At 34.4% G+C, this 26,780-nt stretch overlaps 1 protein-coding gene across 2 annotated transcripts; it reads right to left on the bottom strand.

The window, feature by feature from the left end:
* Nucleotides 1–2,614: 2,614 nt before the first annotated feature.
* LOC141693825 (protein HUA2-LIKE 3-like) lies at nt 2,615–15,170 on the bottom strand. 2 transcript variants are annotated; one of them, XM_074498993.1, is made up of 14 exons: nt 15,020–15,170; nt 14,801–14,921; nt 11,120–11,242; nt 10,560–10,636; nt 7,080–8,954; nt 6,530–6,992; nt 5,234–5,342; nt 5,007–5,119; nt 4,751–4,893; nt 4,258–4,600; nt 3,534–4,128; nt 3,274–3,450; nt 3,108–3,160; nt 2,615–3,029 (listed from the first exon to the last, which is right to left on the bottom strand). In XM_074498993.1, exons 2-13 carry the CDS (start codon nt 14,909–14,911, stop codon nt 3,129–3,131), a joined length of 4,161 nt encoding a protein of 1,386 aa, XP_074355094.1. In that variant the 5' UTR covers nt 14,912–14,921; nt 15,020–15,170; the 3' UTR covers nt 2,615–3,029; nt 3,108–3,128. The 2 variants fall into 2 exon arrangements, with proteins under 2 accessions (XP_074355094.1, XP_074355095.1); XM_074498994.1 differs by having other exon boundaries at nt 4,288–4,600.
* Between the last annotated feature and the right edge of the window lie 11,610 nt (nt 15,171–26,780).

Genomic DNA, 26,780 nt, shown 5'->3' with positions numbered 1-26,780 from the left:
TTCCAAAAAATACATGCTTTGAAAGTTTAAAAAATATAATATTATTCAACTGAAATACAATTAAAATTATTGAATATATAATTTTATAATAATTACCACAATTTATTATATTTACATTAGTAAATATAGAACACCTTTTTTAACTTACACACTCATGTGTATTTAAAAAAAAACTAAAACCTACGATCTAATCACATTCAAAATTTAACTTATTAATAGTTTAGGATTTTAAAGAAATTATTATTATTAAAAAATTTAGATATCTTAAGTATGAATATTTTAAATTATTGTTGAAAAATTTACATATCTTTAATATACATATTTTTTTATCGTACCCTTCGGGTGTAAACCCTACAAAAAATTACTATTAATTAAAATTAATTAATAATTACTATGAACTCGTAAAAAAATGAAACAAATACCGTTACAAGTTAAGTACCTTAAAAATTTATTATTAAAATATTATATATACCTTAAATTATTAACATGCATGTAAGCAAATAATTGTCTTTTAAAATTATTATTTCATCCCCAACCTTAAAGGCCAAAAAATTACAATGTTTAAATTATTATTTAAACACCAAAGATAAAAGCTAACAAAAAATTATATAATTATTTTATTTATTATATTTACCCAAATTGTTATTTCCTAGTTGTTATACATTTAAAAAGACACAAGTACACAAACAAGTATTTTTAAAATTATAGTTTGAATTCGACCTTAAATACCAAAAAAAAAAATACATATTTCAAATTAATATTAAAACCCAAAACATATAAAAATATTAAAAAATAATTGTATAGCGGTTTTACTTATTATATTTACCATGATTGAAATTTTGTATCAATAACAAATTATATATCCATAATACCATTAAACTTTATTTAACTAATTTCAAATCCATTCTTAAAAATCAGTAAGTAATTCAATATATTTACCCATTTAGAAAAAACTTAAACACATATACCAAAATCTTTACATGATTGTTGAATTAAAGTAATACATGGATAAATATAAGTAACACATTAATAAATACCAACAAAATAGCCCGGCCACACAGTTGGTTAAAATGGAGATATAATTATCTTCCAAGAATTTATGATTTTTTTTCTGAGTCGTTGCGGTTACCTATAATAAAAAAATGTATTATGTATTCCTTTTTTCTTTTTTTACATTTTTATGCAATTTTTCATAACCTCAAGTTATTATGCATTTGTCAAGATATCTTTTTTCCTACCAATTTCAACATATGTTATCTCTTTTATAATAAAACATTTTAGTTTTTTTTAGAAAAAATAATTCATTATCATTATTATTTTAATTTTATTAATGGTCTTAGAGATTATTACCATGTATATTGGCTTATTATAGTTCATTATTATTATGAGACATAATGTGTGATATTTAGTTGGATTGTTCATATGAAATTATTAATTTAATTTATTAATTTAAAAGTCATGAATTAAGATAATAATATTTAAAAATTATTTATTTTAATTCATTTAAGTTTAAAAAAATCTGACTTATAAGTAAAATTAACAAAACACTTATCTAACTTATAAGTAATGTAAAATTAACCAAACACTTATCTAACTTATAGGTCATAAGTTACTTATTTTAATATTTCTTAAACGGAGCACTATAAATCCCATATCAAATAACTACAAACATGAGTTATATTACTCTTACTTTAGATATGCAATTTAACAATAATAGCATTAACATAAATAAAATTATATTATTGTTATTTCACATATACAATGTTAGGGGTGAGTTCTATGGAGTCCACCTTTTTATCGGAGTGGAGTCCATCTACGTTCTGCAAATAAAATATATTGTAAAACGTGTTATTTTGCAAAACATGTTACACAAATAGTATAACTTCAACAAAATCATGCAAATCTCATATATTTACGGTACAATATGTATGTTCTGCAATATGTTCTGCAACATGAACATTTATGTTCTGCAAACTAAACATGTTTTGTAGAATATATATTTTTGCAATGTTCTGCTTGTAAAATGTATGCAATCTACAAGATTTTTGATAGAATAGTGATGTTTGTCGAAAAATAATATGTTTTGCAATATTTTAAGCTATATTTTACTTGCAGAACATATATGAACTCCGAGGACTCCAATTAAAGGTGGACTCCATAGAACTTTTGTTAACATGAATATTTTATCAAACTATAATACTTGAGGTATAATATTTTAGCCCCGCCCCGTAACAAGTACTAGGATATCATAATTCTTCTTTGGATGTAAATTTCAAAGTGTATGATTTGAAAGTTAAAATTGTTGACCAGAGCCTGTGATCTTGCAATTTTCAAAAGAGAATGTAAACGCGGTACACCCAGAAGAAGAACTTGAAGACCTAATTTTAAATTAGGGGCCCAAAAGTAGAACCTGAAGACCTAATTTTAAAATACACTTCCTGCAGCAAAATTTTGACAGATTTTTCACCGTATACAATACAAAACTTCATATTATAACACTTCAAGATTTTGCAGTTCAACATGCATAATACATCACAAATTTAACAAGCAAAAAAAATAAATTAAAAACAACTACCAGTACATTTTGGCAGACGCGAAACCACCTATCACAAAATTTAATTGTCTAACGAGATCATAGTTTATCTCGCGGCTTATTTATTGTTGCCAACTAGGCAGGGGTGACAATTCACGGTGTACAAATTTATTTTAAATATTCTACAGTTGAAAAACCGACGAAATCTAAGAAAAAACCTCTCACTGTGTACAATTCAAGGGATTCCTATTTCTATAGCTGTTTAAAATCCTATAGCATAGCATAAATTTGGCAACATAAAGGAAATTACAAATTTTGCCTTTCTACTCCGGAAGTTGTAAGAAGGATGGCAAACATGTACAATCAACTGCCACTAGCTAGTTCTTGAAAGCCTTCCCATCCCAGATAAAGCTTGCCAAAATTTCTCTATGTAACAGCCACGTCTCATCTCAAACTATTCAACTTGCCGCAGGGTCCAGGTCAAAGTTGGTATTTCCTGACATAATATATCCCAGACACTTTAATCAGCATGGTTTATAACGACACCGGAAACTTTACAATCTTGACAACATACCTATATGTGTAGGCCTGTTTCTCATCTAGGACTAGGTCGCCAGTAGGTGGGACCTGCAATTCCAAAAATAATCATACTAATGTCAATGGCCTTGAGCTTGTAAAAACATCAAGATAAGAAGCAAATCTTTGCACATAAGACTTGTATAGATGAAAAGGCACCAAACCTCTAATCGCTACTGGGTTAGGACCAACCAAGGGTGGTCTATGAGGCGTGACTTCTCTGGGATTCATAGCCCTGGGAGGGAAAGCCCAGTTATGATTTGGAAGAGGCGGCTCCAGCAGTGGTCTTCCGTAAGGACCTTGTGCATATGGAAGCCTTCTCACATCGTGATAGTTTGGACCTAGGAAAAAACACAATAAGCAAATTAGTACCGAGAGAAGGCAAAACCTACACCTTATAGTCAAAAACGTCAGTTGGTGGTACCAGAGAAAGAAGGCTCTGAGTGGCTCCAGATATTGCCAACATCATGTGGGCCTGCTTCAAATCTGCCATGGTCACCATAAAAGTTCCCCCTTTCTCTATTCCACAGAAAAGGAGACCTGTTGGGATAGGATAGGGGAGCAATCTCCCTTGCTGGTGTTAGATGTTCTACTTTCACATAAGAAAAATGATCTGAAGGAGCAGGTTGAGCTGGCCTTAAATGAATTGATTTGTTGTGAGAGAAAGCTCCATTTACTTGTGGAATGCTGTTCAGAGGCTGAACTGGCAGACGAGAGACAGGTACACCACCACCAGAAGGGCGACCGTTAACAGATTCAGATATATATGATCTTGTATGAAATGTCTTGCTGTGGGAGATAGCACCATCTATTTGTGAATAACTCTTCATTGGCCGAATTGGTGAATGAGGGACAGGCACACTGCCAAAAGAACCAGTATTAGCCGTTCCAGGTATTTGCATCGACATCCCAATATCTTCATTTTTAGGAGCTTGATAGGAGCTTCCATCTAGACTAATCGGCTCAACTTTTGGTACAGCTGAACACGGAGCAGTATATTGTTGTGTACACTCATTCATCTGCAAAAGGCCCAGAGCAAAGTAGAATAAGTAAACTTGCTACAAAGTCATCCCATTACTATACGTTTCAATGCAGAAATAAATTCAAAAATAGTAGGGAATTCGTAACATAGTAATATGCAAACTCACATAAAGCTTTGAGTTGGTAATGTTCGTAACTGGATTCGGCAGTGCCGATGACAGAGGTGGGGGCAGCAAGGGCAGAGGTGGTGGAGTCGCTATCTGAGGAGGAGATGAGGGTGCTACATTTTTGGGAGGTGGAGGGAAATTCACAGGAGACTTCTGTTCAAAGCAGTGCTTTGAATCCTCTGCAATATGAACTCGAACATTTCCGGTGCTACCCAAGTCAGCTTCCCCAGGTGACACATTTTCAGAATTATGTACGGGAGTAACAGCCTCAAAATTTTTCCCATCAGAATTACATCCTTCATCTTTTGGCATCTGAGAGCCAAGAAGCTGAAGACTCGAATTGCTGAAGCAATAAAATGAGACTCAATACACCGCAAGCCAAATAATTTACTCCGCAACGAAATTAGATCCACCCATAACATATAGGTTCCATATTTCTGATATAATTTCAGATTTTTATTGAAGAACAAAAAGACAAGTGAACAGATCTTACCTTCCATACTTATCTACCATGCCCTCAACTTCTCTGGGAGGATCATTAAAATTCTGCTCAACAGAAGCAGAATCAAGATCTTGAATATGGCGGTAGATGACCGATTCAGGAAGGACCCTTCTTTCCTGCCAAAGCCTCAGTACCTAGCCGCAATCATGAGTAAGAAACACATAAAACAAAGAAAGTATATAAAGATAATAAAGCAGCAAAGAACTTTTGACAGAGCTTCAAGGAAAACAAAATATAATGTGTATACCTTTAGGCACTCCCTACGGTTTTCATGACCATTGCTTCCGGGAGGAGCAGCAGCTAACAGTAGACGTGGTAGCAGTGCTTGAATTGCAGATGAAAACAAGTCACCGATTTCACCTGGAAAACAAAAAAAAAATTAAGGTGGCGGAATGTGATAAGGTATGGACCTCTAACATAAAATTAAGATATAGTTCTTGACTTCTTGCTAGCAGAATATACAATGTAACTTGCCTTTCAAGCCTCTAGAGCACTGGATGATAGAATCCACAAGGAAAAACAAGTCCACTCTCTTGGGTAGACTAGGTTCCCTCTCCAGATAACAAGCAAGTACTTCTACCACCTATATCAGCAAGATATTCATAATTAACATCACAACAAAAAATTAATAGTGAAAACAAAAATAGAAACATAAGGACTTTTTCCAAAATGATAAGTCAGGATATATCTTTGTATTGTTCTAGTAATTTATTTTTTTAGGGCAAGGTTGATTAAAAAAATTTAAATTCTCATGGCTCAAATTCAACCTTCTTAATAATTAAGATTTATCAAACCCTCACCTAAAATTCCATATAATCCAAAAGTATAACAAGAAATTTAGTGATGCAACAAGAAATTTCAATTTCAGTTATGTGAACTGGTGCTTTCACTTGGCCACCTTTAATATGTCAATAAAAAGGTGCAGCATTATTAAAGCAAAGGTAAGTAGATAACCACACAAGTCATGATAATACTGGAGCCGAGCGTAACTGATGTCTAGGATCACTATAGTACCCCGAATAGTAAATGCTTTTTCTGAAGAAAATTGATAATAGCCTACACACTTCAATCGTCAGACCCAACAACTCTACAGGACCTTGCACCGTGGACAAAAATATTTTACAACTCAAAAATTTAATATCACTTTCAGAAATGTTTTAGTTGTATTACTTCCCGTACTATGTAACCAAAAAGAAAGTTTCAAAGAGCTCATTATCTCTGAAACATTTTGAGGTGTTTGTTTTAGTATTACTTGGTGGCTCTGGGATCTGGTAGAAATGCTAATCTGCCAGCTACTAGTTCATATGCTATACGTTTCAACCTACATTCTCCCTGCATACCCTTTATGCACCCTCCATTTGACCTTGCTATCGTTTTAAATACATGAATCAAGTCATTTAATCACTTCCTAGAAGCAACATGCAACCGTTAAAGCTTAAAGCAAGCTTATGGGACGACAGATTATGGAATTGATAGAGACCACAGTTATTGTTATAGTAACAGATCAACTCAATGTAGACACTGAAGTATAAATTTCATTTCAGATATTTGACAAGACATGACGAGGCTCTTAGAGTAAGATCATTAAATAAGATCATTAAATAAGATCATTAAATATTCAATAACCCGATCTATGACATGCCTAGGCTCTTACAGTAAGATCATTGAATATTTAACAAGCCGATCTAAGTCCAGATTCAAGAAGTTTAATCCTTCAAGGTCAAAGGCATACCTCAGGCTATATGTTATTAAAAAGATGCTATGACATACCTCAGAAGAAATACCAAGTTTTCCGCATTTAAGAGCAATTCGTGTCAGACAACCAATGCTATCCTTTGTCCTTGTCAACGATCTAAGAAGGGCTTTAAAGGATTCCAGAGTATCACTTGCTTGTACTTTACCATTTTCTTTTCCAGCATGTTTTGGATACTCATGTGGCGAGGGTGCATCAACACTACAACAGCCATTATTTGAATAAGGCACAATATTATCTGCTGCGGACACGTTGCAACCTGAAGTGTCATCATGAGGCACTAGTGCAGAGTCTGGCCCACCAGTTAAAGATGGGGATGAACGGATACCTGACACATCTTTGCAGCTTGAATGATCTTCTAAATCAGATTTTGACGGAAGTAGGTGTAGAACATCCTGTAATGAAGTAGGTCTGGCCTCTTTAGGTGTAGATGGGAAGACTTCAAAGTCCTTCACTGTAGTTTTTTCTTTGAGGACAAACCTAAAGAAGAGATTTACCTTAGTAATGCTTGGTAAAAAAGGAAATTACATATATATATATATAGAATATTTATGCAATACAACTTACATTCCTTCGTCCTTGTTATCTTTATCTGTATCAAGCTTTGAAAGATTTTTAGTGTCACAATTATTCTGTAAATTGCATGGCAACGGATCTGTATCAACATGTGTCAAACCATTGATCATTCCTACATTGGCCAGAACAGGATCTAAGTTCATTGCTGATATTCTTGTCGGATTGTTCTCTTGAAAAGGTTTTCCCGCCTCAAGATTCACAATTTGGCAGTTATCAACAGAAGGTTGCAGGATATCCTCTCTCTTGCGGTCAGAGCAGTCAACAACCTCCACAGAAACTCCAGTGCCACAGGATGCAGGTTTTGGGCTGTGATTACCCCTAAAAATTATATTACAATCTTTCACTTCAGCATTAGATGCTGGATACTTGTCAACCCCTAATGATATTAAATTAGTAGAGGAACCCAGTATAGTTTCACCCTCTGATTTGTTACCAGAAGACATGTTATAGCAATCACTCACACCTGAAAAACAAGATGCATTCACAAATGTTCTCATGGAGGATGGGGCTTTAAAAGTTTGTTGAACATCTTCAGCAACATTAGCTGACATTGCTTCTAATGCACGCTGGATGCGTTTTGATGGAGGTAAAACAGCTTCAACATCTGATGGAAACCCAAAAACTTTCTTGACCTCCAAACCAACAGATGGATTTCTATCCAGAGGACTATCTACCTCAGAGTTTGACGGGGCCTTCAACCGCACCATATTACAATCTGAAACTAGAGAAGGTTTCTTCACCGGCTGGACTAAGGAATCTGGTTCCTCCACTTCAGATGATGGTTGACCCATTCGAACCCTGGCTCTTTTGAGTAACGGCAAATGCTCATCTCCATCTCCATTGATGTACTTCGCATCCCAGTTATTGCTTGGTAAAATCTGACCAGCTGTATGCTCTTCAGTCTCTGAATCCGGCTGTTTCTCAAATCTATCAATAATACACTCATTAGTAGTAGCACTGTTACCCCCCTGTCTGCTTGGTTTTCTTTTTTTCAATACACTAACAGCACTGGATCGGAAGTCAGGCCCAAGGATAAGCTCGGCATCTCCCTTGGAACATTCAACAACAGATTCTGTTTGCGCGAATTTATCACTGGACTGCAGAGCGCTCCACCCATTGAAACTTAGAGTGTCAGATTCAGCTGTGCCAGTTTCTGAATCATTTTCTTCATAACTACTGCTTGAAACAAAAGCAGGTGAATCCACATCAGTAAGTTCAACTACATCTGGTGATTTCTTAATATGCTTGCTCTTACTTGAGGCATCCCGCAGCCCATTCTGATCTACAATCCCCGCAGTTTTTTTCATGTTGCTAGAAGGCAGTATAGGGCTCCGCAGTTTGTGGGGATCATCACGAGATGAACTTCTTGACCATCGAGCAGACATCACCCTTTTCTCTGTGATGAAGTTCTGTGCTTGTGTGACTCTTTGATTTTTTATTGCATACATTTTTGGCGGAGGCATTTCTATTTCATTAGCGTTACAAGTAGGATCCTCGAATGGCGTCTCCTCAACAAGGATAGGGTCTTGTTTTGCTGAAGCTGAAGCCTCACCAACTGAAATAACGTCACCCAGTTTAATTTTATTAGAATCTGTACTTTCACGGTAAGTTCCATTTGTTTCTTTAGAAGCTTCACCATTCATATAAGAATCAGCCAAAGATTCGGCAGAATTGCTACCATTTGGCATAGTGACTTCACCTACATTCGTACTTCTGTCTTCGCCTTTTAACTTCTCAAAATATTCATTAATCTCATGTACTGCACGAACAAAATCAGAACCTTTAGTCTGACACTTCACTTTCAATCTTAATTGTTCCATCTTCTCTTCCGTAAAAGCTTCAACATCAACTGGATTACAGAATCCACTATTTGAAAAAATACACAGAATAAAAGGTTAGATGGGGTTAAAAAGCCAGTTTTATAATGGTAATCAAGCACAGCACTTGCATCACAAAAGTTGCATGTTCAGAAACAAGATGAAAAGGGCACTCCACCAAAGTTCATCAATAAACTCTCTTGCTTGAGTTTCATAGGTAATAAAATATAAGCAGATGTCCCCTATTCCCAACATATTCATCATTACAATTTCTCAAGTCTAAACCAAAGATATTTTTAGAAAATAATGGACCTGACCAAATGAAACCCTTTCAATAACATTTTCCAAGGACCATAATTTGAAGTCATACAGGGACAAACTATCGGAAGTGCCTACGAAATCCTTCTAAAAACCATATGATTATACTGAGGTTTAAAAATGAAACATAAAGCCTTAAAAGATCTTTTGCCCAAAGATCGGTGAAACGTAAAATCTAACATTAGACCGATGCCAATGCATTAACCATATTTCCATGCACAAAAGCTCAAGTTTAATTTGGGAAGAATGGGATAGACCGGTCACACTACATATATTATGTTTAATATACCGTGAAAAAGAGAAATGAGCTGATCCTTACATCAATCTAAGAGGAAAAGATTCCCAGAGATAAAACTGTGTTAATAGTGTTACCCTACTACTGCTCTGAGTAAAAAAAGAATATTAATGCAGTTGTATTTTGTAAATAATTCCATTTCAAATCATAGCAACCAAAAAGAGGCCCTAACAGTACCAAAGAAAATGCATGGAAAGTCATAATGAACAACTAATTGTTTGATTGGCTTCCATTGAGCACAAGAAAATGCAGCATACAATGAGTTATAATATGGTTGGGTTTGTAAAGGGAAACACTATTACTTTTGGTGACTATTATGATGAGAAAATTATTTACAAATGTGCTCCTAGATTCTTGAACAATTTTTGTGAAAGCAATGATTCTTACCTGAATACATTGATTTACTAGAATTCTTCAGGAGTTAAGGATTAGCAGTGATAAAAAAGTGTCAGATATATTAACCATATTTCTCTAAGCCTCAAGACATATGTTGCAGATTTTGAGATAGGAGTCACACAATACTTTATGCATCTCCTATTCCTATCATCGATATTATATAACTACCAATTGCTACTTCAATGTGTGAAATTTTGTGCTATCAATTCAGAAAGTGTCTAGGGTGGCTACAAAAAGATGGGCATCAAGTTCAAACCCCAAGTCCACGAGATCATAACTGCTTATACTACAATCAGCACATGTGAATACTCAAATTAGGTGAAAGAATGTGAACGTGTTTCTCTGTGCCAACTTGCGTGCATGTTTTGTATGAGAGATAAAAAGAGGCTCAGTTAGTATATTTGCCTGCCTGTAGCCCTGTACTTTCATCATTTATTGCTTGTACAGAAATTACAAATGGGCCCAAACATCACTTGAACTTGATCATTTTGAAAATTAGGTAGATAGATTGGTTTGTGAGTAATCAATACATCAAAACCTTGTGGCACACAAGAAATTTCCCTTCATGGACAATTAACGTTTGTTAAGCTACTTCAAGGATATCCAAAAAATGAAAGTGCTGTAGGAGTAACCATGATAACTTACAGTTGCGAGCTGCCAAAGAAATGAACAAATACTTTGTTCTCTTCCACTGGAAAACCCCACTTGGTCGGCTCATCCACCTAACAAAAGAAAACGAGCGATTAGTTACTAGCTTTCAAGTCTGTTAGTCATACAATTAAATCTCCAAACCAGATCCATATCACTACCTCAAAACCCCAAAACAACACAATTAAACTCCCTCCACCCCATAAACAAACTTACCCTGATCACAACACGACTAAATCAACACAATTAAATCAAAGTTCCCATCTTTACAACTAAAGTTCACACCTTCACAAATTACAAAAAAGTTCAAATCTTTACACATGAACACGCATAAATACACACAAAAACACAATTAACACACATAAAACCCGAAAACGGCAGAACTAAACTCCCTCCACCTCAAAAACCAACTTACCCTAATCAAAACACAACTTACTCAACACAATTATTCCCAAGTTCACACCTTTACAACCAAAGTTCACATTTTTACAATAAAAATCACATCTTTACACATAAGCACACATAATTACACACAAAAACACAATTAACAATCATACCTTAGCAGGCCAAGTCGGATATCCTTTAACTTTAGCAAACACAAGCTCGCCGAGCTTCCAATCAAGCTTATAACCACGGTTTTTCGCACTTTTTCGTCGATTCGGAGCCATTAAAATGCGTTTCTAACACAAATTCAATCAAATTAAGCTCATATATGTGTGTTTAAACATACAAAACAACGTAAAGGTGCAATCTTTTTAATTAAACAATCAAAAAAATCACTAGATAGTTGCAACTATGTAATTAACACATGATCAGGCATTGAAGGATTGAAATTCAGTTGAATTTGTAAAAGCCCTAATTTAATTAGAGCAATTGGCAGCTTAAAGAGTTCATAATTTAAAACAGAATTTTTATGTGTGTGTCAGTGTGTGTCGGAGGGGGATAGCTATGAATTGTGTCAGTGTGTATGTATTGTGTGCTGAGAGGGACGTAAATTTGATTTTGGGCCTTGGATTCAGTTGTCAGCGGGGAGCACGTGAGAATGGGCTTGTCACGTACCCATTTATCTGACTTGTTTTTAAGGGTAGTTTGTTTCCGAAGTTCTGCAATTAGGTATGAGTTTTATTAATTGCAACCCCTTACATGATATTTGGTTGAAATTTTTTTTCCTTTAAGCTCATTCGTTAAACCCCAAAAATATGAATTTTTCGTATCTAGGAAGTAGGGAGGAGGTGAGTATGAGAGATTAGTATGCGAAATTAATTTTAATTTTATTATTTTCATCATTGTTCGAGTAATTAAATTCAAATCTTTAATGTAAAAATAAATTAAAAGAAATATTAATAACATAAATTTAATTAATATTTTTAATTTGTTTATATTAACGAATAAAAAAAATTAAACCAAACACATTTCTTCTGACAGTCAACCAAACACATGATATCATAAATAATACCTCAACCCCATACCACTTTAATCCGATTTATGATTTCAACCCGATACTCTTTCCTGAACCAAACAATTCCTAAAAGTTGTAGACAACCAAATCTAGTGGTGCATTGAAAACAAAGATCAAATATTTAAGGAACAAAAATAAAGATTTTCAATGAAAAATCGAGACCTATGGAGGATATGCAGCCCAATATAACATGATTACATCAACTAGCTACAAATAAGATGTCAAAATAAACGAAGTGGTGGTAAAATAAAGTGTTATATATGTTGGTTTTAAACCTAATAAGTGGTATGAGCTTGGTGATACAAGACATAATGGGATTTGATAATAATTGTATGTGTTGACAATTATTATCATGATGCGATTGGGTAATAATTGTATAGATAGACAATTATTATTATAATCAGATTAGATATATCTTGTTGGCTAAGTTTGTGATGACTATATATACATAGTCATGTTATTGTTTTTATATATGTTTAAGAGATGTAGTCGTCTTAGGTATCGGTTGGAAGATGCTTGAGTTTTGTTTGGCTCAAGTATCAGTATAGAATACCATTGAGGTGTTATGTATTAATGTATTATTGATAATTATTTTGATTAATAATAAAAGTATGGACGTGGATTTTCCACGTCAAATATATTGTTGTGTGTGTACTCTGTATTAGTGGAATTAAATCTCGAATATGTGTGTATTTCCCCTAAAAAGTGGTATCAAGAGCCGAGATTCGAGATTCGATTGATATGGTGGAGTACTTTGATGAATTTGTTGACAAAGTTACGTGTGGTATGGCGGTTTACTTGCACCGTGGATCAATTCGTTTGGACTAGGGGTGGAAGATGGACGAGATCATTGCAATAATTTCAATGGTTTAATGGTTGATCAACCAGGTGAAGAATTTGGATGATGCTCATGATGTTCTTCAAAATAGGCCGAAGGATTGTAAAACAAGGATCAGGTGACTCAATGGTGAAAGGTGGCACTCATGGTTGATGCACGTGATTTGTGGATGGATATGTCGTTATAATGAAGAACAATAGGTTGGAGGTATTGGAGTTCACTATACAAGTTTTAGTGATTCTCAAAAATTGGAAGAACGAGATGAAATGATTCTTGTTCGAGGGGAGGCATTGGCGCACGAACATCGATGACTTGATGGTGACCGTTAATTCAGTTATGAAATTATAGTGGGTTGAAGGGGAGCTTGGTGATACAATACATAATTGAATTGGATAATAATTATATGTGTTGATAATTATTATCATAATAATGGGATTGGGTAATAATTGTATGGATATACAATTATTATTATTATAATCAGATTAGGTATGTCTTGTTGACTAAGTTTGTGATGGCTATATATACATAGTCATGTTATTGTTTTTATGTATGCTTAAGAGATGTAGTCGTTTTAGGTGTCGGTTGAGAGATGCTTGAGCACTGTTTGACTCAAGTTTCAGTTTGGGACACCATTGAGGTGTTATGTATTGATGTATTATTGATAATTATTTTGATTAATAATACAAATAGGAACGTGGGTTTTCCTCGTCAAATATATTATTATGGGTGTAATCTATATTGGTGAATTAAATCTCGAATATGTGTGTGTATTTCCTCCTAACAATATATTGGTCCAAAGATGTTGACAGGAAATTCAAAAGAAAAAGGAATTATGAAATAATCTAAGTTCAAAAATCAAAGTTTTGCGTCCAAAAACTATGTGGCGTCAAAAACTATATTGCGAATAAATAATTTCATCTTTATGATTTATCTAAAAATGAAAAATTGAGAATGTCCCGCGTTGTAGATGCAAGGGCACTAACTGGAAATATAACTAAAAAAATAAAAAATTGAGCTAGGGAATTATTTGGATATTACATAGTCACTCGTCATCAATATATATCAAGGACAAGTTGATAAGAGAAATATAATTATTTGAAATACAAATAATGTGATTCTATACTCGAGCCTGAAGGTGATTCATAAGAGCACATATGGATCAAATAAGGTTTCATTAATATTTTAGCCTTCAAAATTGTACTAAATGACTTTATCAATATTTTGTAGATATGTTAAATCCGAATTAATAAATGATGAGTTTAGGAAATATTACGTTCGAACGGCAAAAAGATATTCAAAAGTTAGAAACTTAATTCTACAAGAATCTGAATATGTAAATTACTTTTCATATACACATTACTTGATACAAAGAAATAACGCGTTGGATGGCTTAATTTGACAAAAAAAATGATCTTCAATCAAAATGAATTATGAGACTTTATCCTTGTAAATAGGGGCCGTAGACATTTAGAGAGATGGTCCAAAATCACTTTTGACTACAATACTCGTAAAAGTAGTTCCAAATAACCCATGAACCCCAATTATGTTCTTCATATATTTATACATATTTTTCTTGCAATCTCTATTTGAATATCCAAATCAAATTTAAGCATGAAATTTAGTCTGTGACGAAAAATAGCTTCCATACACATAAGCGGAGTTGATATTAACTTGTGTTAAATTACACACATTTTTTGAAAAAAATATCACTTTGATGAATTTCTTATGTAAATGATAGATGATGGATCTTTTTTGATTTATGATACGGAGGACATTAATTATGAAAAATAATTGAAGATGATAATTAATAATAAATACAGAAGCTAATACTTGGAACACCTAATTAAATTATATCTTATACTACACAATAAAACTATAGTTTCCATCTTTACAACTAGAATTATTTGCATCTTTACATATAAAATACATATACACACATACCTTCAGGCGCAAGCCGAAAATCCTTTTACCTTTCTTCAGAATATGAAATCTGACTCTCCGTTTATGATGATTTTCGTCAGTTATCGCTCTTCTTCTCCGATTCGGTGCCATTAAAGCAAATCTAACATTAAACCAATCAAACTAAGGTTATTTATGTGTATTAATATAAATAAAACAATGTAATATTATGATCTATATGATAAACAATCAAAAAATTACCAAATCGAAGATTTCGCTGTTGTACTGATGTAATTGAAAAGTAATCAGGGATTGAAAGATTTCAGATCTATTCGATTTGTAAAAGCCCTAATTCGTAAAAACCCTAACTTAAGGATATAAAAGTTGGATATGTTTGTGTATGAGCGAATACAATGAGTCGAGTCGATGTGTATAAGTATGTATGAACTGTGTGTTGACAAAGAAAATACACATGGGCCTTGTTTTCAAATAATGTTGGAGCATGCGAGTTTGGGCTTGGATATCATAAAAATATTGCAATTTTTTTAGAACACCTTAGTGAACTCCATTATTTCTATTTTGAAGAGGATAAGATGTAAGTTATAATTTTCAGTTTTAAAATTAATTTATAAATATTCAATTGAAACACTTGTTAAAAAGATTTACAAAGTTAAAGTAAATACTATTTGGAAACAAAAAGAGCCTTTGTAAAGCATAATATAACATAATATATAACCGAGAAATTATAACTCAACATGGAACAAAAACAGATAAATAATATTAACTGTGAAGTACAGGAACCCTGAAGATGAAGAATAGATAAATACTTAGAATCAAAACATGGTATTAATGCTTCAAGTTCGTAATCAGATCATGGAAAGAAGTTTATTAATATGTTTAAGCGTCCGTGAAGAATAAAATATCAAAGGACTTCTAGTAACAAGGAAATGTATTGGTTTGAAGTATTGAAGATCAAGGGTTCCAGTGATTGAAGCAATGAATGACCTACAAGCTGTATCAATTCAGAATTATAATCAGGATTGAGTAAATTCAATTATGTGCGAGTCATTTATGAATAGATCAATGCACTAAGCAACATCACATCAGAATAGGATTGACTTAGTCATGCAGAAGAAATGAAGTTGATACAATATAGAGTTAATCAAAAACTGAAGAGAATTGAGTTGTATTGAAAATGAATTAGAAAAGTTTCCAAGTCCTATAGAACTCACTTTGGGCGCAAGTGGGAAGAAAATTTCTAAGTATGGAATCTTTTCTCCTCTTGTCGCAACTATGAGAAAACTCCAAGGTAAGAAGTTTCTCTTCTTCTAGGCGCAATATAAATAATTTTCTAAGGAAAACTAATTCCCTTCATGGCGCAACTTAGAAGAGAATTTCCTCAAGGAAGATTACTTTCTCCTTTGGCGCAACTTGAATTATTTTCTAAAGGAAGACTATATCTTCCCTGGCGCAACTAGAAGTATATTCCAAGGAAAGGGACTCCATCTAGGCGCAAGTGAAGGAGCTAATTTCTCACTGTAAGCGCAATTAACCACCTTGGTTATTCATTGTTACAGAAGCAATTATATTGGTACTTAACTGAGAATCAACCATGTGTATAAATGTAATTGAAGTCTACACTCAAATAGAAGTAGAATGAATTATATCCATCCAATTATCTTCCTCAGCAACCAACTGTGTTTTTACGAAGCTCTATTGAAGGCTCTATTTATTAAGCTTGTAAATATACTATTACGTTGTTAAATTTATTGTAGCTAATCATTTATTTGATTAGAGTGTAGCAACATCAAGTTCTATATTAATCAAACAATATATTCCTTGAATTGTCTTGTATCTATTTTGATTCCGTATATTTAAAGAAAAACTTGAAACGAATCGAAAAAGATTGTAGGTATCATATTCAACCCCCTTTCGATACTTGGGGACTAACAATTGGTATCAGAGCTTGTTGATTGATATAAAAATCAAGATTCGGAGAAAGAAACTAAATCAAACAAGTTCTTGAAAAACTTTCTTAAAATTTTTTAATTTTAAAAAATTCTCAATCTTGAAATTGTTGAATCTTATATAATTCTATTCCGCCAAGATGATGAACAACCAAAGAATTGGAAGTATCAAGTTTCCCCTATTTGATCGAGAAAATTAGAACCTATGGAAGAAAAAGATGATGTTGTTCATTAAAGCTTTGAATCCATTATATTGGGATATTACTGAACGGTCATCATGTTCCGATGAAAGTGGTTGTTGAATCGTGTACCGCAAGTTTCCTTAGGTATATATGTTGGTTTTGATTCACCATCTATTATAAGATATCTTGAACCATTAAATGGTGATGTCTTTACTGCTCGATATGCTGATTGTCATTTTGATGAGTCTGTATTCCATCCATTAAGGGGAGATTATGTTTTGCATAAGTTAAATTCTGAACTATCATAGAATGCATCAGGATTAAGTTCCATGGATCCACATACTAAACAATGTGAATCTGAGGCTATAAGAATCATTCATATGCAACATATTGCTAATCAAATGCCCGATGCTTTTAATGATTCTAGATGTTGGATATATTTGAGATGTCATATCTAATATGTTTCATGTTTAGTTTTCAGATCTTAACTAACAGAAAATATCAGTTCTTACTGGAATCAGGACTTACTGAAAGTCAGGACTTAAGGATATCAAGACTTAGATTATCAGAAGATAATATCAGAAGATGGATATCAGGACTTAAGTACTGGAGGACTAACAGTTAAGGAAGGAAACTGATTTACAGGAAAGATGATTGAGACTAATACAAGAAGAAGATATGCATGGAAAGAGTTAGAGGACTAGAAGAATTATATAAGATATCTGGTTGATATATTTTAGGAGACAGAATTTTATTCCATATCAACTAGAAGTTATCTTGTAACTGTGTATCTATATAAACACAGACATAGGTTTACTCTATAAGAGTTACGATCATCGAGAAGATCATACAATTGTAACCTAGCAGCTCTCATGATATTTGTTCATCACTGAGAGGGAACAGTTCCATTGAACAGAGTTTATTATATCGAATACATCTGTTTTTTGTTACTTATGCTTTAAATCGATTTGATTGTATTCTACACTGTATTCAACCCCTTTCTACAGTGTTGTGTGACCTAACAAGTGGTATCAGAGCCTATCTGTTAACACACATACAGTAAAGATCCAAAACAATCATGTCTGAAGAAGCAGAAAATCCAACCAAGCCCGCCAAAACTGAAGAAACTCTAAAGACTCATACCCATAGTCGATATGAGACTATCAGGGTTCCCATATTGAGACCTTCTGAGTATCCCATATGGAAAGTGAAGATGGCTATATTTCTGGAAGCTACAGATCCAGAATACCTTGACAGAATTTATGAAGGACCGCATAAGCCAACCAAGCTCTCTATTGTAGTTGCAGATCAGCCAGAAAAGACCATACCAAAGGAGAAAAGTGAATACACTGCTGAAGATATCTCATCTATTGCCAAGGACGCAAAGGTAAGGCATTTGCTGCATAGTGCCATTGATAATGTCATGTCAAATAGGGTAATTTAATGCAAGACTGCAAAGGAGATATGGGATGCTTTGGAGACAAGGTGTCAGGGAACTGATGCAATCAAGAAAAACAGGAGGACTATACTCACTCAAGAGTATGAGCACTTTGACTCAAAAAGTGATGAGTCATTAACTGACTTATAGGACAGATTTGTCAAACTCTTGGATGATCTGTCACTGGTGGACAAGGAATATGACATTGAAGATTCAAATCTATAATTCCTTTTAGCTCTTCCTGAAAGTTGGGATTTGAAAGCTACTATTATAAGAGACAACTATGCTCTTGATGAAATTTATGGAATGCTCAAGACTTATGAACTTGAGATGGATCAAAGAAGCAAGAGACATGGGAGAAAGTCAAGAACAGTTGCTCTTAATGCTGGGGAGGAATCCCCCAAAGTGGCTGTCTCAAAGAAAGCAAAAGGAAAGGCTCTCATCATAAAGTCTGATTCAGAATCATCAAGTTTTGATGATGATGATTCAGAAATTGAAAGTCTACCTGAAGTAGATGCTGATGAAGAGATGATGAAGTTGTGTGCTCTTATGGTGAAGGGTATCACAAAGATAGCCTATAGGAAATTCAGAAGAGGAAAGAAGTTTTCCAGGAAAGGTTGAAGTTCTGATAAGAAGGGATTCAGAAAATCTGAAGGCAAAGAAGGAAAGTCTGACAGAGGAGATTACTCAAATGTCAAATGCTACAACTGTGGTGAGAAAGGCCACATATCTCCTGACTGCAAGAAAGGAAAGAGTGACAAAGGCAAGGCTCTTGTCACAAAGAAGAAAAGCTGGACAGACACTTCAGATTCTGAATGTGAGGAGAACTATGCATTGATGGCAAATGCTGATAGCAGTTCTGATGCTGCTGAGTTAAAGGTACCTCAAACAACTTATGCCTTTCATACTGATGATATTACTGAGTTGAGATTATATCTTAAAACCATGTTTATTAGCTATAGAGATCAAACTTTAACATGTGAAAGATTAACTTCTGAAAATCTTGCTTTTAAAAAGGGGAATGATTATTTAGAAAAAGAGTTAGTTATGTTCCATCAAACTCAGAAGGATAGAGATGATACTTTCTATGTTAGAGATGAAGTGCTAAAAATGAATAAATCTCTAAAAACTGAGTTAGAAAAAGAGAGAGAGATTATCATGACTTGGACTAACTCTGGAAGAACAACTCAAGATATACTAAGTTGTGGAAATTGGAAAGAGGGCTTAGGTTATGGAGCTGAGAAAAGTGAAAAAGGAACTGATCAAGTTAAGCCAATTATTGTTAAACAGACTACTAAGCCAAAGGTAAATCCTATTAAATTTGTAGCTAAAACTGTAAAGTCTGATTCTGAAAAGATGAAAGATACTGAGACATAAGTGATAGCAGAGTTAACTTCTGACAAATTAGAACAGGATAAACCAATTGAAGTTAACATAGGCATAATGATAAAGAAGCAGCTTAAACATAAGCTGAAAGAGATTACCAGTGTAAACAAGGTAAAGGCGGCTAGGAAAAATAGGAATGGAAAGGAAGGAGTGAATAAAAGCAACAATTATATGCCTGTTCCTAATGCTCCTAGAAAGAAATGCTATAACTGTGGAAACTCTAACCATTTGGCTTCTTTTTGAAGGAAAAATAAGAATATAAACTCCTTACCTTCTAAGTCAGGAGTTAAGAGTCAGTCTGTTAGGTTTAAGCCACAAAATCCTTGTTTTTATTATGGTAGTACATGGCATTCCATTTATACTTGTAAGGAATATCATAGTTTGTACTATGATTATTATCAGATAAAACCTTCTTTGAAGAAAGTTGCTTATATTCCTTCTAGTGTAAAGTATGATGCAAAGTCTGATACTGTTAATACTGATAAGAAAAATGTTAGCATAAACTCTGATGTTAAATCTGCTACAAATGTTAACAAACTTAAAATGGCCAAAGGATCCAAGCAAGTCTGGGTCCTTAAAACTAATCATTAGTGGTCTTTGTGATTGCAGGGCAACGGGAAGAACATTCTAGTTCTGGACAGTGGATGTTCAGGACATATGACTGGAAATAAAGCCCTGCTGTCAGATTTTGTGGAGAATGCTGGCCCAGAAGTTTCTTATGGAGATGGCAACATTGGAAAAACTCTGGGATATGGCAAGATCAATCTTGGGAATGTCATCATTGAAAAAGTAGCTCTTGTCTCAGTAATTAAACACAATCTATTGAGTATAAGTCAAATCTGTGGCAGAGGTTATCATGTGGATTTCTTTGAAGAACACTGTAAAGTTATAAGTAATTCAACAGGCAAAGTGGTTCTGAAAGGATATAGGTATGGTAACATTTATGAAGCCAGACTTTCAACAAGTACTGATGGTTCCGCAATCTGTCTGTTGAGTAGAGCATCAATTAAAGAAAGCTGGAATTGGCACAAGAAACTCTCTCATTTAAATTTCAACAATATAAATGAGCTTGTAAAGAAAGATCTTGTGAGAGGTCTGCCAAAAATAGTATTTGCTCCTGATGGCCTTTGTGATTCATGTCAGAAGGAAAAACAAAGAAAATCTTCTTTCAAGAGCAAAACTGAGTCATAAATTCTTGAGCCTTATCACCTACTGCATGTTGATCTATTTGGCCCAGTCAATGTCATGTTTATTGCAAAGAAGAGATATGCTATGGTTATAGTGGATGAGTTCATAAGGTACACTTGGGTGTACTTCTTGCACAAGAAGACTGAAACTGCATCTACTCTAACTGATCATGTCAGACAGCTGGATAAATTGATCAAAGATTCTGTTAAAATTATAAGGAGTGATAATGGCACTGAGTTCAAGAATTCAACATGGAAGAGTTCTGAAAAGATCATGGAATCAAACAGGAATTTTCTGCACCTGGAACTCCACAGCAAAATGGAGTTGTAGAAAGAAAGAACATGACTCTCATTGAAGCTGCACGAACAATGCTTGATGAAGCAAAGCTACCAACCTATTTTTGGGCTGAAGCTGTGCAGACTGCTTGTTTTACACAAAATGCTACACTTATAAACAAGCATGGAAAAATACCATATGAGATGTGAAGAAGAAGAAGCCAAATCTGAAATACTTTCATGTATTTGGTTGTAAGTGTTTTGTTCTTAAGACTCATCCTGAACAGCTGTCCAAATTTGATCTAAAAGCCGATGAAGGATTTTTTGTTGGATATCCACTTTCCACAAAAGCCTTCAGAGTCTACAATTTGAGAACAAGAGTTGTCATGGAATCTATCAATGTTTCTTTTGATGATAAGAAGATTACTGGACTTGAAGATTTCGATGATCATGATCAGCTGAGATTTGAGAATGAAGATTTAAATTCTGATTCTGGAAATGCTGATGACTTAAATCCTGATCCTGTAAGTTCTGATGGATTAAGTTCTGATGTCATTGAAACTGTGGTGACAACTCCAAAGGAAAATGCACCTGTCCAGGAGGAGCAAGCTGAAGAACCTACCACATCTCAAGACTCTCGAGAAGCATCAGAACCTATCACCGGCTCTTCAAGTTCTGATTAATCTAGTTCTGATGAGCCAAATTCTGATCATTCTGGAAGCTCTGATTCTTCAACTCCTGAAAAATCAAATTCAAATTCTGAAGTCTCAAAGAGCATAACTACAGGGGGAGCATCAGAAAATGAAGATGGAGACAGCATGGATCATGGGGGATGATCCTGTTCTAGAGATCAACTTCCATCTGCAAGGAAGTGGACTAAAGCATATACACCTGATTTAATCATTGGAGATCCTGAAGTAGGTGTCAGAACTAGAACTGCAACTTCAAATGAATATCTCTATCATTCTTTTCTATCTCAGACTAAACCAAAGAAAGTGGAAGAAGCTCTTCAAGATGCTGATTGGGTGCAAGCAATGCAGGAAGAGTTAAATGAATTTGAAAGAAATAAAGTCTGGACCCTAGTGCCAAGACCAAAGAACAGATCAGTTGTTGGTACAAAATGGGTGTTCAGAAACAAAACTGACAGTGATGGCATAATTACAAGGAATAAAGCAAGACTGGTTGCTAAAGGCTACTCTCAACAGGAGGGTCTTGATTATGATGAAACATTTGCACCAGTTGCTAGATTAGAGGCCATAAGGATCTTTTTGGCTTATGCTGCTCACAAGAAGTTTAAAGTCTTTCAAATGGATGTGAAAAGTGCTTTTCTCAATGGAGAAATGGAAGAAGAGGTATATGTTGAACAACCTCCAGGCTTTGTAGGTCCTAAATTTCCCAATCATGTCTACAGGCTTGACAAAGCACTTTATGGCCTTAAGCAAGCTCCAAAAGTATGGTATGAGACTCTAGCTCAATTCCTTCTGGAAAGTGGATTTCACAGAGGCACAATTGACAAGACTCTATTCTACCTCAACCATGGAAAGGACTTACTTTTGGTATAGATATATGTTGATGATATCATATTTGGTTCTACTAATTCCAAACTGTGTGAGAAGTTTGCAAAGCTAATGCAGTCAAGATATCAAATGAGTATGATGGGAAAACTCATCTATTTTCTGGGCCTTCAAGTCAAGCAAACTGAAGAAGGCACTTTTATCTGTCAATCCAAGTATACCAGAAATTTACTGAAGAAATTTGGAATGCAAGATTGTTCAACTGCATCCACTCCCATGGCCACTGCAACCAAGTTAGATAAGGATACTGGTAAATCAGTAGGTATTACTAACTACAGAGGTATGATTGGCTCCTTAATCTATCTAACTGCAAGTAGACCTGATATCATGTATGCTACCTGTCTTTGTGCAAGATTTCAGGCTGATCCAAGAGAACCTCACTTATTAGCTGTGAAAAGAATTTTCAAGTACCTTAAGGGTACAACTGATCTAGGATTGTGGTATCCTAGGGAATCAGATTTTAAGCTAATTGGTTACTCATATGCAGATTTTGCAGGATGCAAAATAGACAGGAAAAACACTAGTGGAAGCTGCCAATTTCTTGGATGCAGATTGGTTTCTTGGTTTAGCAAGAAACAAAAGTCAATTTCCACATCAACTGCAGAAGCAGAATATATTGCTGCAGGAAGCTGTTGTGCATAGATTTTTTGGATGAAGAATCAGTTACTGGATTATGGGTTAGAATTTTCTAAAATCCCTATATACTGTGATAATCAAAGTGTTATTGCTATGATAGGTAATCCATTTCAACACTCAGTGATAAAGCACATCAGCATTAGGTACCATTTCATAAAGGAATATGTGGATGAAGATACAGTGGAATTGCATTTTATTCCAACAGATCAACAGCTAGCAGATATCTTCACAAAACCACTATGTGAGGCTACTTTTATAAGATTGGTAAATAAACTTGGAATGGTTTCAGGTTCTTTCTCTAAATCTGCTTAGTTTTTGTTCTCATGCATCAGACTTTATGATCAGTGTTTACAGATTGTATTATCTATATGTAATATGTGCTTAATTTGAAAATTCATTAAATGCTGATTGTTATCTGATGTGGAATTATATACTCTGATAAGTGTTTTGAATGTTCTGTGGCTATTCAATCCAATGAGGATAACTGTGCTAGATATTAACCTAGTAGTCTTTAACATACGAGAAATCCCATGTTTGAATTAGTTGTTTATGCGGAAACTCATTAACACAAGCAGATTATGATATTGAGTTTAGTCAAGTTTACTTTGTGTATCTTATTACTAAGTCACAAACTAGATTCCTGTTTCTTATCTGTCAAATTCTGATGTCAGTAAATCTTAAGAATGAACTAAGTGCTGATAAGCCTCACTTATCAAAAGAAAAGAAAAGAAAAGAAAAGAAAAAAAAAGAATAAAATTCAGGTACTCCTTTGAAATCTAGAGTAAAAATGTGGAAGGGAAGACCCAAGTGCATTGCTGGTATTAAGTAATATGCATTAAAAAAGCCAAAAAAATTCTTGGTGACTTTTCACACTCTATGATTACTGGAGAAATACTCTGATAACAGCATAAATTCTGATAAGCAGTCGTGACTCACTTACACTGAGAAGCCACTGTAAAAAGGAATTACAAAAGATGCATAAAATGAGCACAAACAGTTGAGGTGGACTCTTGCATAAATTTGTTCTATAGTAGACATCATGACTGATGACAGATTTTAAGCATTTTTCTGAGTTATGCCTTATTTCTAAGATGTACTGAAGTTGATCAGACTTTAATCTCTATTTGATATCTTGCTGAATGCACACACTTTCACTCCATATGAATGATGAAAATTACTGTGGTGATTAAGTTGTTTTTGACAAACAGTTAAGTGTCATTTGCATAAATTCTGAGGACAAGTTCTGATGAAAGTTCTGATGATTAAACTCTGAAAATAACAAGTCAGTATTTGTATGAAGAATCACAGAAAAAGATATTCACTTTTTGAGTACAGAAGCCTTGTTCTGATGACTGTTAAAATCTGATATAAGTTAAGTTCTGATATTAAATCCTGATGGAATCTTTGATGCTTATGTGGCATTTTTCTTTACTTGACTTATTTGTGGTACAATATGAAACAGTCATTCAGAATAAATTTGGGTGAGATAAAAATAGTCATAATCATTATGGGTTAATGGACAACGTGTATGTCTTGAAAAACTGCATGTGCACGGTAATTATTGCTTATTTTACGTGCCCATTAACTCCTGTTCTAACCGTTTATTGACTGTTCACACGGTGCCAGGTGTAAAGTGTATCCCATGTTTCAAAAATATAACTGTTGACTGGAGAAAGTATATATATAGGAGTTAACAGATTTTCTAATCTTTTACTTACTTTTCTATTCTTAATCTCCTTTACTTTCTCTCTCGCTCTAATATTCTCTGAAGCATTTTCTTTCAGGACTTTTAACAAACACTTTGCAAACACTCTCTTTTTCACTTATTTTCTTACAGAGATGGCACCAAAAGACGTAATTTTCAATGGGGCTAAGTTTGTTCCTAACAACTACTCTGCCATTCTTAGAAAGGCTGAAGCTCCATCAGAACTTCACTTCATTCAGGATTTTCTCACTAATTCTGATATTGGGTACGCTCTGACCCAACCTGATGTAGTCTCTGGAACTCAAGTGTTGGAGTTCTGGAGAAGTGGAGTATATGATGATGGTGGTGCTCAAGGGTCCCCAGGTATTATCTTTTCTTCAGGGGAGGATGAGCATGTCGTGACATTGGTCACAGTTCGACAAGCACTGCAGCTGCATGAGAACTGCGTTTACTCTACTGTTGAGGAGCCAGTTCTTCAAAATTTGATGGCCAGTCTGGGGTATGAAAAGACATTGGCAAAGCTGGGTCAATTGAAGAGACCTTACATAAGGAGGGAATGTAGTTTCTTCTTTGACTGCATTACCAAGGCTTTTGCAAACAAATGTTCGAACTTCGATGTAATCCCCATATTCAGTCAACAAATCGGGTATGCTCTCATTAATCAAACTAATTTTGATTATGCAAGTGTTGTCTTAGGTTTCATTGGGGATATGATGATAGAAGACAGAAATACTGTTTATTTTGCTAGATTATGTCAACTTATTTATAGTTTTTGTTGTGATGATAAGCCTCAATCAGCTAGTGAATTAATTCCATCATTCCGACTAGCTAAAAGAGCTTTTAATGACTTATTATCTACTGATAATAAGAAGGCTGTGTTAAGACCCCTCCGAGTTCCTTTATCTGTCAAACAAGCCTTAATAATCTATGATCCAGTTAAATACACTGCACTATATCCTGATGTCCAACCATCGGAACCTCAACCATCAGCACCTACCACATCTACACAAATACCTCAGACTTCTCAACAATCAGCACACACAACCAAACCTTCATCTTCTAAACCTTCTAAGAGGACAAAGTCTGTTCCTTAACCTCCACAAAAGAGAAGAAAGATGATTCTCAGAGATGAGTCTGAGAGTGAAGAGGAAATAATTGAAGCACGAGTTCATGCATCTGAACCTGTGATAGTTGAAGCTGAGAATGTTACTTCTCAGAAAGAAAAAGCAGCTCAAAGTTCTAATACTTTGAAAAGGAAATCTGTAAATTCTGATGCTTCTGAAGCAACTCCTTTATTGGCAAGGAGATTGAAGAAAATGAAGGCTATGAGGTATTTGGCTAAGGCTATATCAGAAGATACTGAAGAAGTTGAGGAAGGGGATCAGGAATCTCTGATCTCACAAGAACCAATTATCATTGAAGCCCTTCCAGCTCAAGCCAAAGACACTGCTAATGACACAGTTGTTATTCCTCCTGTCTCTCCTATTAAAGCTACAGATGATGCTAAAGAACAAACTGATAATTCTGAAATAGATATTCATAATTTGAATATAGCTAAAGTTCTTTATTTGGAAGCTCCATCTACATCAAAGACACCAGCTCTGGAGATAAATTCTACTGATCAGAATTTAGATGATGTTATTCCTGAATCTCCAGTTGCTTCACACACTG

Source organism: Apium graveolens, chromosome 10, assembly GCF_009905375.1.
Source record: "Apium graveolens cultivar Ventura chromosome 10, ASM990537v1, whole genome shotgun sequence".
Taxonomy (NCBI): domain Eukaryota; kingdom Viridiplantae; phylum Streptophyta; class Magnoliopsida; order Apiales; family Apiaceae; genus Apium; species Apium graveolens.
This window is presented reverse-complemented; position numbering and strand designations above follow the sequence as displayed.

Coding starts and splice junctions, on each gene's coding strand:
- LOC141693825 (XM_074498993.1), bottom strand. CDS start 14,911: ATGGCACCGAATCGGAGAAGAAGAGCGATAACTGACGAAAATCATCAT. Junction 4,894..5,006: donor ACCGTAGGGAGTGCCTAAAG/GTATACACATTA, acceptor GATTGCGGCTAG/GTACTGAGGCTTTGGCAGGA. Junction 4,129..4,257: donor TTACCAACTCAAAGCTTTAT/GTGAGTTTGCAT, acceptor GGCCTTTTGCAG/ATGAATGAGTGTACACAACA.